This window comes from Rhincodon typus, chromosome 1 (assembly GCF_021869965.1).
Source record: "Rhincodon typus isolate 14 chromosome 1, sRhiTyp1.1, whole genome shotgun sequence".
NCBI lineage: Eukaryota > Metazoa > Chordata > Chondrichthyes > Orectolobiformes > Rhincodontidae > Rhincodon > Rhincodon typus.
The window spans coordinates 10,526,153-10,540,057 of NC_063332.1; the positions used below are offsets into that span (position 1 = coordinate 10,526,153).

The window sequence follows — 13,905 nt, forward strand, 5'->3', positions numbered from 1 at the left end:
GCTATCAACCTGGGTGGCAACTTTCAGTGATCTATGCACATGGACACTGAGATCTTTCTGCTCATCCACACTACCAAGAATCTTACCATTAGCCCAGTACTCTGTATTCCTGTTATTCCTTCCAAAGTGAATCACCTCACACTTTTCCGCATTAAACTCCATTTGCCACCTCTCAGCCCAGCTCTGCAGCTTATCTATGTCCCTCTGTAACCTGTAACATCCTTCCGCACTATCCACAACTCCACCGACTTTGGTGTCATCCACAAATTTACTAACCCATCCTTCTACGCCCTCATCCAGGTCATTTATAAAAATGACAAACAGCAGTGGCCCCAAAACAGATCCTTGCGGTATACCGCTAGTAACTGAACTCCAGGATGAACATTTCCCATCAACCACCACCCTCTGTCTTCTTACAGCTAGCCAATTTCTGATCCAAACCGCTAAATCACCCTCAATCCCATGCCTCTGTATTTTCTGCAATAGCCTAAGACAACACTAAGAATGACCCGGAGGAGATACAAGATCTATTCTTCAGTCCATGCCTTCTTAATTTGTTCTAAAGTAATTACCTGAACAGCAGCAATGGAATGCTCTTGAACTCTAGGACTGGAGCTATGGAATATTGTAAAACAAGATAGGTTGGTACTTTTTTCACTGCAGCATAGGAGGTTGAGAAGCGACCTGACAGAAGTTTATAAAATAATGAGAGGTACAGATCGAGTTTATAGTAGATTTCTTCCCGTAGAATGGGGGATTTCAAGACGAGGGAACACATTTTTAAGTTGAGAGGGGAGGAATTTTGAAAAAGACATGAGAGGCAAATATAGAATGAACTTCCTGAGGAAGTGGTGGATGCAGGTAAAATTACAAAGTTTAAAAGGCACTTGGATAAGTACATGAATAGGAAAAGTCTGGAGGGAGATAGTTGGAACTGCAGATGCTGGAGAATCTGAGATAACAAGGTATAGAGCTGGATGAACACAGCAGGCCAAGCAGCACCAGAGGAGCAGGAAGGCTGATGTTTTCTGAAGAAGGGTCCAGGCCGGAAACTCAGCTTTACTGCTCCTCTGATGTTGCTTGGCCTGCTGTGTTCATCCAGCTCTCCACCTTGTTATCTCTTTATCAAAGTTCGGAGGGATATGGGCTAGGAGCAGGCAGGTTGGACGAGTTTAGTTTGGGATTATGTAGGGCATGGACTGGTTGGACCAAAGGGTCTGTTTCCTATGATTCTATGACTCTATGGATGTTCCCCACTTAAACTCCTCAGGCCCACGCTCCCCCTTCTGTATCCCAATTAATATTCAGATATAGATACATCATTGGCAATAATTTCACAGAATCACAGAACTGTCACAGTGCAGATTGTACATTTGGCTCATCATGCCTGTAGCATTCTATTACCCGCTGCCAATCTCCTGCCTTTGACACATATCCCTGCACACCATTTCTAGCAAAATAATTGACCTCTTAAATGCCTCAAATGCATTTACCTCCACCATATTTCCAAGAAGTTCAGCCCATACCCTAAGTACTCGCTGTGTGAAAATGTTTTTTTCTTATATCACCTTTGCTTCTTTTGCATATCATTTTGAATCTATGCCCCGTTGTTATTTTTTCTTTAACAAATAGGAGCAGTTTCAACCTATCCACGCTAGCCAGCCTGCTTGTGAGTTTGAAAACCTCTCTCGGATCTCCTCTCAGCCTTTTTCTCTTCAAAGGGAACAGTCCCAACTACTTTAATACTATCCTCATAACTGAAGGTTCTCAATCCTGGGGCTATTTCATGTCCTGGTGTCCTTGCAGTGAGATGTCCTGATGGTGTGAAAGGTACCATACAGATGCACATTCTTCCTTTCTTTCGAATCATAGAGGTTTACAGCAGACAATGAGACCATTCGGCCCACTACATCTGCGCATCTGAGTATGATCCATCCATCCTCATCCCACTTTCTAATCCTTGTCCAATAGCCTTGCAGGTCACGGCACTTAAAGTGTACACTCGGGTATTTTATCAATGCAGAGGGGCCTCTCTCACCCTTGCAGGCAGTGAGTTTCAGATTCCCACCAGCCACTGGGTAGAGAACTTTCTCACCAATGCTCTCCTGCTTATTTTGCAAACTACTTTAAATATACGTCTCCTGGTTTTATGGTACCAATATTTCCTTTCCCTTCGAGACAATAAGAACTGCAGGTGCTAGAGTTAGAGATAACACAGTGTGGAGCTGGAGGAACACAGCAGGCCAGGCAGCATCAGAGGAGCAGGAAAGTTGACGTTTCAGGTCGGGACCCTTCTTCAGTAATGGGAGGGTGGGGGGCTGGGACAAGAGCTCAGAAATAAATAGCGAGAGCAGGGGTGGGGCTGGGGAAGGTCGATGGGATGGTGATAGGTGAGTGCAGGTAGGGAGTAGTGGGGATTGGTCAGTGAGGTGGGAGAAGTGGATAGGTGGGAGAGAGGATGGACAGGTCAAGGAGTCGGAGATGAGAGGGAGGGTTGGTCATGGGATGAGGCCAGGGGTGGGGAGATTTTGAAACTGGTAAAATCCACATTGAAACCATTGGGCTGTCGGCTCCCGAGGCGGAATATAACGTGTTGTTCCTTCAGTTTGTGGGTGGTGTCATTGTGACACTGGAGGAGGCCCAGGATGGACATGTCACCCAGGGAGTGGGAGGGGTGAGTTAAAATGGTTGGTGACTGAAAGGTGTTGCCATTTGTCGCAAACAGAGCGCAGGTGCTGTATGAAACGGACTCCCTACCTGCAGTCATCAATCACCATCCCACCTAACTACCCCAGCCCCACTCCTCCTCCCTCTATTTATTTCTGAGCTCCCTTCCCCCACCCGATTTCTGAAGAAGGGTCTCGGCCCGAAACGTCAACTTTCCTAGCTCCTCTGATGCTGCCTGGCCTGTTGCGTTCCTCCAGCTCCACACTGTGTTATCTTTTCCCTTAGCTTGCAGGCACAGAACTTCACTTCAAAGCTAATAATGCCATGCAAATGATATGCAACACCCCTGTGCCACCAAACAAAAGCATTTACCATACAGAAGACAATGACTGCTTTAATTTAAATCACTCCTTTTTATGTCCTGCAGTGAAGTTTGTTTTTTATGGGAATATAAATTACATTAACACAAATGGAATGAGTTATGGAGAAAAGGCATTGTTGTAAATAATATAACAAAATGGATTGAAGAGACACGTAGAATTACACGACGAGATCGAGGGAAATGAGATTGATGTCAGCATTTCGATGCCTGCAACCATGTAAATTCAGTTCACAGAATTATCAGAGGTTAGAATGAGGCCATTTGGCCCATCGAGCCTTTGCTCTCGAATAGGAGAATTTGAGCTCATCCCACACTGATTGCCTATTCCTGTAGCCCTTCGAGTTTCTTTTCTGTCTTCAGGTGCTTCTCTAATTCTCATTGAAAGGTGTACTGTACAATGTAGATGGGCTTTGCATTGCAGATCCTGACCACTCGCTGCGTGCAGAGTGTTTTCCTTCGTCGCTTTAAATTCTATCACTTTAAAAATGTTCCTACTGGAAGTCTGAGATAAAACAGAACGGGCTGGAAATTTGTACAGGGAAATAAAGTTGTCATACAGATATTTAGCAGCCCACTTTAAGGGGACATTGAAGGTGGAGGTAATCAGAAGATAAACAGGTAATGGAGACCTGAACACCTCCCACTTCTGCCCCACTGAGGCCCGGCATAGAATCACAAAATTGTTATGATTCAGCAGGAGGCCATTCAGTCCATTGTGCCTGCACCAGTTCTATTACCGAGTGCCAATCTCCTGCCCTTATTCCTGCACACCATTTCTATCCAAATAACCATCGAATTCCCTCTTGAATTCCTCAAATGAACCTGTTTGTACCACATTTCCAGGTAATATATTCCTTATTGTAACTACTTGCTGAATGAGAAAGGTTTTTTTTTCTCATCTTACTTGAAATCTATGCCTTCTCATTCTCTTTTCTTTTACAAGTGGGGACAACTCCTCCCTATTGACTCTGTCCACTCTCCCACAATCTTGGAAAACTCGATCAGATCTCCCCAAGGAGAACAGTCCCAACTTCTTCAATCTACCCACATTCTGAAGTTTCACATTCCTAGGGCCACACTAGTAAATCATGTCTGTGCTCTCTCTCTGAGACATTTGCATCTTCCCTATAATGTGGCACCCAGAATTAAACATCATAGTTTTCCCCTAAGAGGGAAATTAATATGAGATGAATATATCTCTGTTCCTTCACTGTCGCTGGGTCAAAATGCTGCAATTCCCTCCCCAGTAGCATTGTGGGTCAACCCACAGCAGGTGGACTGCAGCGGTTCAAGAAGGCAGCTCACCACTACCTTCTCAAGGGGGGCAACTAGGGATGGGCAAGAAATGCCCATTCCACAAGTAAATTTGAAAGCAAAATTCAACCAGGGATGGATGGAACATTCATCAAGTGAAAAACTGGAGAGTTGTTTGCATTTAGGACCCTGAGCAATTCCCTTGTTTGATAGCACGCTGGCCTGGGGGGAGGTGAGGGGGGGGCGGATGGTGGTAGGTGGGGTGGTCAAGGGAGGCAATGTCAAGCAGGAAGGGGTGATGGCTCCAATGACATTCTGCCTACACCGCATTATTGATTTGATAGGCCAACTCTTTTCAACCCTGGGTGGAGCTGAGATACATTGCAGCCCAGGCAGCACAAGGTCCTTATGTGGGTTTTAACTGGTCATTAATTGGCCACTTAAGGACCTCTACGGATGACCTGGTGGGAAGGTCAAGCATGGGGGAGGTGTGAAGGCAGCAGGGTCTTGGTCCACCACTATTTGGCTGAATTAAGTCACATTCCTGTTCCCAGACTTCAAAAATTCCACCCGTTAATTCTGGTTCTCCCCACGATGTTGTCTTACCTGCTGAGTATTTCCAGAATTTTCTGGTTTTTATTCCTTTAGATTGATCCTCAATAGGGACAGACTCTTTCTGTCTAGACCAATGAGAACAGTCATTGTTTCTATCAAGCCTCCCCTCAAACATCCCTTCTTGATGGAGCTCAGCCTTATTTTCCCCAAAGATTCTCCAACGTTGACAGTTGCATTGACACAACTGAAGCCCTTGGACACCTTCGACTGTAACTTTTCTCTCACTCTTTTCTGTTCTTCCTAAAGTGTGGGTCATGCATTGGTCACAAGACCCCAGTGGAGGATAAAGCAAATTGACAGAAATTGTTTGGATGAGAAACGTTACCGTTCTGTGTGAGTTTCGTCGAACAGACGAGTGTGGAAATCTGAAAGCTGTCCCTCGAGCATGTGGGCAGTCCACTGCTACTGCTCCTGAACGAAGAACCCAGATTCAGCTTGGGATCAGCCATCTGTTTACTGGACACATTGTTCAGGTAGATGGTGGCATCTTCGAGTTTCCTGCTGTCGCCCTGCAGTTGGAGGTGAGGGAGGAGGGAGGGTTTGGGGAGGGGGTGGTGGGTGAAGTTAAAAAAAATGACAGTTAGCAACTGAAGAAATTTTATTCATTCATGGGACAAGGACGTTGCTGGCCAGGCAGCATTTATTGCCCATCCCTAATTGCCCAGAGGACAATTCAGAGTCAACCACATTGCTGTGGATCTGGAGTCACATGGAGGCCAGACCAGGTAAGGTTGGCAGTTTCCTTCCCTAAAGGACATTAGTGAATCAGTTGGGTTTTCCCTGACAATGGATTCACAGTCATCACTAGATTTCTAATTCCATATATTTTATTTAATTCAAATTCCACCATCTGCCATGGCGGGATTTGAACCTGGGTCCCCAGAACAGTATCTGGGCCTCCAGATTAACAGTCTAATGATAATACCACTAGGCTATCGCCTCCCCCTGAGACATCCCACCAAGGGCTAGGCATTCGCACCCAACTCAGAGGCGCTGGGTGAAGATAATTCGCAGCCCCTCAGCCCCGACACAGAGGAGGATGGCTCCGGGAGGTTGGATTTTTGTTTTGGGATCACGGGAATCTTTGACAGCTGTGTGCAGGGGAATCCAGGTGCAGTCGTGAGTGGGCAGATAACCGCACCCAGTGTTCTGGCAGTGTAGCAAAAGCAACGGAAATGCACAAAACATCACTCCAGCTCTGGACACCCACAATCTCACCATGTCCCATCCATGCCAACCTTGCCCACATGGCCCTTCATACCCTCTCGGTCAATCTGCACCCCTTTATCTGCCACCCACATTCCTTTACAGTACATATGCCAACTTAGTCCTCACTCATGCCAACTCACCACCCTCTCTTCCAGCACCAACAATGCCACTCACCACATATCAATCATGTGTTAACTTCAGGACTTCATCTAAAATACTCTGATTCATTATAATCCATTTACTACATTCATGTTCCTTCAAACAAACAATACCTTTTAACAACAGATATTTCAAATCAATAGTTCCTTATAAAAACAAAAAATTAGAACTCTTATTCCAAGAATCCATTACCACTTGGAACTGCCAAACAAGTTCTGTTAATGGAGATTTATGACATTAGTGATACGGTACTCAGCATACAGTAGGGTGGCACAGTGGCACCATGGTTAGTAGTACCAGGGACCTGGGTTTGGTTTCAACATCAGGCGACTGTCTGTGTGAAGCTTGTACATTCTCCTTGTGTCTGTGTGGGTTTCCTCCATGTGCTCCGGTTTCCTGCCATAGTCCAAAGATGTGCATTAGATGCATTGACCATCCTAAATTGCCCTTAGTGTCCAGGGATTAGCCATGGTAAGTGTAGGGTTATAGGGATATAGTTGGGGTGGGGACGGGGTGGTGTTGTGAACCCTCTTTGGAAGGTTGGTGCAGGCTTGATGGGCCAAATGGCCTCTATCTGCACTGCAGTGATTCTCTGAGTACTAAACCATTAATAGTAGACCCATGGCTTATGTTAGCAGACAGAATGGAATAGCAATCAATGTATTCTAAATGTTCCAGACAGCAATTTTTTTTCCCCCAGATTTAAAGGGCAGGAGTTTTAAAGGTCACTTTAACAATTTTGTTTTTCAATGAGCTTTAAAGTCCCAATGACATTATGCCACTTATCACACACATTTATTCCTACCTTTAGCAATCCCAAGATAATCTGGCCTGCCCCACAGAGGTTGCTTAATCATAGCTAAAGATGTACATCACCTTTCCTCTGGCTATTCATAAAAATCCACTAGGTTCAGACCTCCACCTACCTGATCCAATCTGCCCAGTTTACATTTCAGACACCCCTCCCACCAAATCCTTACATCAGTGGTGGCAACTACTGACTTATAAATAGGCAGCAGTCTGCACAGAACACATACGCATGAGACAGCGCCCAACTCTATCATTCCCAACAACCACACCCCCTTTTTTTGGGGGGAGGTGTGACTTGCAATTTTTAGGAACATTTTTAAGGCTTTCTCTCTCATGGCAACAATTGAGGCTCAAATCCCATTCACATATCACTCGCTGATTTATAGTAGCTCCCAATCCAGCAGGTTTTTCATGCAGATGTCCGTCTGCAATCTCACAATTGGCTGAGATACCTGCACTCCTCCAATTCTGGCCCCTTGCATATTCCTGATTTTCACAGGTCCATTGCTGACAGCCGTGATAGTGACCCCCCAGACTTTGAGCTCTGGAATTCCAAGTCTTAAACTCTCCAGGTCCATATACCTCACTTCTCCTTTAAGACCAAGCACCAGGCTTCAGGACTGCATAGTCAAATTTTGACTGGGAATGATGGGCTGGAAGTCTTATACTGTCAGAGAGTCATACAGGACAAAAGGAGGACATCCAGTCTATTGTGCTTCTGTTGCCTCTGAAAGGAGTTTTCAAAAAGTCCTAGTTCCCAGCTGTTTCCTCCCTAAGGAGGTGAAAGCAGATAATGGTGACCAGGTAACCATTGCCAATTGCTGTACAAACCCATCTGGTTCACTAATGTCCTTTAGGGAAGGAAATCTGCCATCTCTACCTGGTCTGATCTACCTGTGACTGCAACATTGACTCTTAATTGTTCTTTGAACAACTAGAGATGGACAATAAATGCTGGCCTTGCCCATAAATAAATTAAAAGCTACTTTTCTTGATATTAATAAATCAGTACCATCCTCTGCAAATGTTCGTGAATTTGTCTGATCTCTAACTTTCCCAGAAGTTTGAGATTTCTGAACTTTTCATCTTCAGTGCTCATGTGCAATTTAAGTCTCGTGTCTCCTTTGACATTTTCCGATCTCTTTCATTAACTTAAAGGTTGTTGCAGTATAAATGTAACTCAACAGGGTTATTTTAACGCAGATTGCATGGAAATGCATGCTGTCACAAGCAGCACTGCTCTCCAGAGAGACTTTAGCAATTCAGCTTCGCTAACTGGGAGCTTGGAGCAATTGCAGAGAGGAACTTCCCACTGCAGCCAGCTCCTCGCCTTCTAATTAATGATCCCACAGCCACAATCATTTCTTCCTGCAAGGTTTAATAGTTAACTTTATCACTTCTGCGCCTTTACTGGACTTAAGGGTGCAGAGAAAGATTGATTGCATATACTTGGGTCAGCTTTTGTGTAATTGGTCATGTCTGGGTGGAGAAGTACATTATCGATTGGTTATGACTGTGATCATTTTGTCCAAAACTGATTCATCCTGGTCAGGTCTGATAATCCATAATTGGGAGAAGTAAATGAAGGGCAATCTGTTCCAGGAAATGTAAACTCCCTCATTTATTATCTCAGATATCTATTAGCTAAATAGTAATGAATTACTGTGAATGCACAATATACAGTCATTACAGAAGTTATTGTTAGATCATAATGTTGTTCTTAAACAGTTATTAATGCTAATATGATTAAATATTACATTAAAATGTTCTGAAGCCAGATGAATCATTGCTGGAATGCTTGACACTTTTATCATCAGTAAATATTGAAGGATTTCAAATGTCAAACATTAATTGCTGCTATTCAATTTGCACATCTAGATTTTTCAGACACTTTTTTTTACACATGAACAGATTCACAAGTGCACTTTCTTTATTAAACAGTGTTTAAGGGTTTTTGTTTTAATATAACATTTTATTTGATCGAACATCAACTTCAGACTCAGGGAATAGTGTGCATGAGGTGCAGAGCATAGCTCACCATTCAAGCCCAATATTAGCATATGGCTATGGCACCCTCTGATGCACAGAACCAGCCAAATTCCCTCAAGCTCTAGCTGAATTATGAGCATGAGTTGATATGGGGCTTAAATCTTTGATGACAAATCAAATTGTCATTTTCATAGCGCCCTCTCTGACCGCAGAACGGGAGATGTTGACATAGCGGTGTTGTCACTTGATCCAAACTCCCAGGCTGATGTTCTGAGTTCAAATCTCACACAGGATGGTGAAATTTGAATTCAGTTAAAAGTATGAAATTAATAAAGCGAGCCTAATAATGACCACTGTCAATTGTTGCAAAAACCCATCTGGATTATGCATGTCTCTTTGGGAAAGTAATGTGCTGTCCTTCACTGGTCTGGCCTACATGTGATTCCAGATCGAAAGCAATGTGGGTGACTCTTAGCAATCAGGGATGGACAATAAATGCGATGCCCACATCCTATGACTGGATAAAACAAACCTCATGACCCACACCCTATGCAGTGCCCTTAACAATACCACACAATGGGAAAGGGAATGGGAATCCTGGAATTGGGTTATGCCAGTCTCTTTCTCTCTCTGGAAGATTGTCAGCCTGACCTGTGTGCAATTTTAGCATTCTATTACCAAAACAGCAATAAACCCATGGAGAGCATGCATTGTAGTCTCGCCAGTATGGACCACTGATGGAAAAATATCTTACAAACAGAGACTTCAGACTGTGTTTCAAGTGAATAAGAAAGAGATTTGTAAATGATGAAGGGAAGCGACGGAACACTTATTTTCTCTGGTCTTAGTCATAACTATCAATGTAAGATTGCCACTTCAACAGAGTGAAGAGGGACGTTCGATGAAATTTTTGGAAACGGAGGATTGTTAGGGCATATAATGTTTAGCCACGGAAAGTGTATTGGGTATCATTTAAAATAAAAGTGGCTAAATAAACAAAGCAGAGCAAAATACATATCTATGGAGGAACTGTAAACTGCTCCAGTGCAGAAATGCCACAAACACGATGGGTCAAATTGCCTCTGTGTTGTGAGCCACTCTGTTTCACACGACTGCAAGGGGCACGCTCGCAGACCAAGCAGTCACAGTGCGAGTAGCATGTTGGGTAATGGTCTATTACTTCGTCAGTTTATTTTGTGTAACATCCTGGTGACTCTGAAACAAATGACTAATCCACAGACCTGAAGGAGAGCTTGTGCCTTGCAGATAGTGGAACTAGTGGCTTTCAGGAATTGTAAGCCAAATTACTCGCCACAGAATTTTGCAATCTCTGATTCACAGATCCTTCAGTGAGACAAAACCCATAAACTCAGTTGTAAGTTCTTTATAAATACTGCCTCAGGGTTGTGGACTGAAGTCCCGCTCCAGGGATCTGATTAGTAATCTGGTCAGTTACTTTAGTGTAGTTTTCAGCGAGTGCTGTGTTTGTTGGAGGTAGAGTTTTTTGGATGAAGTGCTAACCTGAGATATCTGCCCTCCTGGATGTGCTTAAAAGACCCCACAGCACTATTTCACGGAATCTCATTGTGATCCCATGACCCAAATCATTTAAACGGATTATCCAGTCAGTGGCCTTGTTGTTTATGCATAGCAAGATCCCGCATTCAACATGACAGCACAGGGTTTCCAAAGGGTAAAACAACTGAGTTGGATACTAAATAAAGACCGAAAGAACTGCGGATGCTGTAAATCAGGACCAAAAACAGAAGTTGCTGGAAAAGCTCAGCAGGTCTGGCAGCATCTGTGAAGAAAAAAACAGAGTTAACGTTTCGGGTCTGGTGACCCTTTCTCAGAACTGGATCTGAAACGTTAACACTGATTTTTTTCTTCGTAGATGCTGCCAGACCTGCTGAGCTTTTCCAGCAACTTCTGTTTTTGTTCCTGATTTGGATACTAGTTGATTTAAAACCTTTCATTTCCTCTGTTTTCTGATTTTCTTCATCATTCCCACTGACCCCATTCCCCAACCAAACACCAAACAGAATCATTACGTCTCAAACTCCTAAGGTACAACTTTCTCATCCCTAGAGGTGGTGAGAAAGGGAAATAATGGGGCTTGTTGGCCCTAGAGAAAACTTCAAATCTGTTTCATCATTTCGACAATCAAGTGCTGATTGAAAAAGTCCATTGGAAACTCTTTGGAATCGCCAATAATTAAGGTGGTTGAGTGCAGAATCTATTAATGGCCTTAAAGGGAGCCAACTTGCCACCTCCCAGATCACCTGCCTCTGTTGCATTCCAGAAAGGTGGCTACTTTACTGACTGGGAAACTAGAGAGACCTGACTGCTGAAATGGTGCAATATCCCCAATCTGGAGGCAATCTGAGGTAGTGATGAAGTGGGGCACAACAGCGTAGACTCTAAAAACCCCCACTCCCACCCTAGCCTCTGACTGCCCCTCTCCCCATGACCATCACCCCAATTGAAGAAGAAAAATAACTTACCCGCTCACACTTGTACCCTCCGACCCGCCCACCTCAACCCAGGTTCCAGTGTTAAGCCCTGTAACAGGGGTCAGTTCTTAATGAACTGACTGGAGTTCGAACAGACCAAACACTCTCACCATGACACTTCAAAAGAAATGGAAAAGTCCATCCTTTACTCCCAAGTTCAGTTAGGGGATGGCCTAGCGGTATTATCATGAGACCATTAATCTGGAGACCCAGGTAACGTCCTGGGGACCCGGGTTTGAATACTGTCAGGGCAGATGGTAAAATCTGAATTCAATAAAAATCCGGAATTCAGATTCTAATGATGACGTTGAATCCACTGTCGATTGTCAGGGAAAGTCCTCCAGTTCACTAATGGCCTTTAGGGAAGGAAACTGCCATCGTTACCTGGTCTGGCCTACATGTGACTCCAGAAACACAGTAAAGAGGTTGACTCTTAACTGCCCCCTGGGCAATTAAGGATGAGCAATATATGCTGCCCACGCCAGTGACGCACCAATCCCACAAATGAATTTTTAAAAATCCGGACAAGTGACACCTTCCTCAAAACACTATTTCCTCTCACTTGCAAATAACTCGTAAGCTCAGCACAAGAAGACGTCTCTGGCTTGAACATAACTTCAGAAATAAAAACAGCACCGAGTGATTCTGCACCGCACTGCCATTCAATAAACTCGTGGCGTATTTGAACGTGACCTTGACTCCACTTTCCTACATGTCCCCCATGACCCCTTGACTCCCTCCCCAATCAAAAATGTAACTTAGCCTTGAATACATTCAATGCTCTCGCCTACACTGCTCTGTGGGGTAGAGAATTACAAAGATTAATGACCCTCTGAAACTGAAATTTCACCTGATCATGGTTTTAAATGGGAAGCTGTTTATTCTGAAATGTTCCCTCGTTTATATATTCTCTGACAAGATGAAACATTCTCTCAGCATCAACCCCATCAGGCCGCCTTACCATCAAATCTGTTTCAATAAGATCAATTCAAGCTCTTCTAAACTCTAACGAGTTTAGGGCCAGCCTGCTCGACCTTCCTCATCAGACAAACCCTAGCCTCAGGAATTAACCTTGTGAACCTTCCCTGGGCTGCTTCCAACGCAACTTAATTAAAGAGTCAAAATAGTATACAGTAGTCTCAGCAATGCGCTGTACAGCTTTAGCAAGACTTTGTTATTCTTGCACTCCAATTCCCCTTTCTTCGAATGCCAACAATGTCTTGATTTGTGCTTTTTGATGGAAAGCAGCTATCAGGAAGAACCAGCTGAAAAGAAATTACAGAACAACTTGAATATCATCACCATTTATTTTCACCTTATACAAGATGAGGTCATGGTCTCCATCTCGCAGGGTTGTTCCATCAGGTTTCATTAGTTTCACGTACGCCATAGCAAATATTTTCTCTCCTTTATCTCTCGCTGTAATAGATAATGTTATAGGGATTTTTGTTTGGCAAAATAATAGATGCTGAGACTTCTTCCAACACGCTTGAACTTCCTTGACGAATAGTTTCAAATCTTTTTTGCTCAATAGCTTTACCTTTTTTGAATATATTTTTCAGCACGAGAGTTTTGTGGACACATGGTGGTTAGTGATAATGTCACCTGACTAATAATCCAGAATCCCAGGCTAATGCTTGGGGGATGTAATTTCAACCCTATGACAGGGTAACAAGACAAGGGAGCACTCAATGGGTGGTAGGAATTTCAGAGGAACAGAGGGATCTTGGGACGTTTGTCCACAAATCCCTGAAGAGGGCAGGACAGCTTAAGAGGGTAGTTAAGAAGGCATAGAGAAAGATGTGCAGGATAGGTGGATTGGTCATGCTAAATTGCCAGGGATGCTTAGGTTAGGTGGGTTAGATGTGGGGAAATGCAGGGGTAGGGAATGAGGAAGGGCGGGATGCTCTTTGGAGAGGTGGTGTGGACTTGTTGGGCCAAATGGCCTGTTTCCACACTGTAGGGATTCTATGATTCTATGAACACTTGCCTTTATCAGTCAGAGCATAGATTATAAGAGCAGAGAGGTTATGTTAGAGCTGTACAGGACTTCGGTTAGGCCATAGCTGGAGTATGGTGTGCAGTTCTGGTTACCACACTATAGGAAGGATGTAATTGCACTGGAGAAGGGGCAGAGAAGATTCACCAGAATGCTGCCTGGGATGGAGCATTTCAGCCATGGAGAAGCTAGATAAGCTTGGGTTAACCTGAGACAACAAGGTGCCGGGCTGGATGAACACAGCAGGCCAAGCAGCATCATAGGAGCAGAAAGGCTGACGTTTCGGGCCTAGACCCTTCATCATTCAT

The 13,905-nt window shown here is 44.0% G+C and overlaps 1 protein-coding gene across 1 annotated transcript in view; it reads right to left on the minus strand.

The window, feature by feature from the left end:
• LOC109931733 (dedicator of cytokinesis protein 1-like) overlaps nt 1–13,905 on the minus strand; it is a 1,067,415-nt gene that overhangs the window by 811,679 nt on the left and 241,831 nt on the right. The window contains exons 14-15 of the mRNA XM_048601800.1: nt 12,914–13,017; nt 5,244–5,427 (exon numbers count right to left, since the gene is read on the minus strand). Of these exons, the coding sequence (XP_048457757.1) occupies nt 5,244–5,427; nt 12,914–13,017 (288 nt within the window). The remainder of the gene's footprint in view (nt 1–5,243; nt 5,428–12,913; nt 13,018–13,905) is intronic.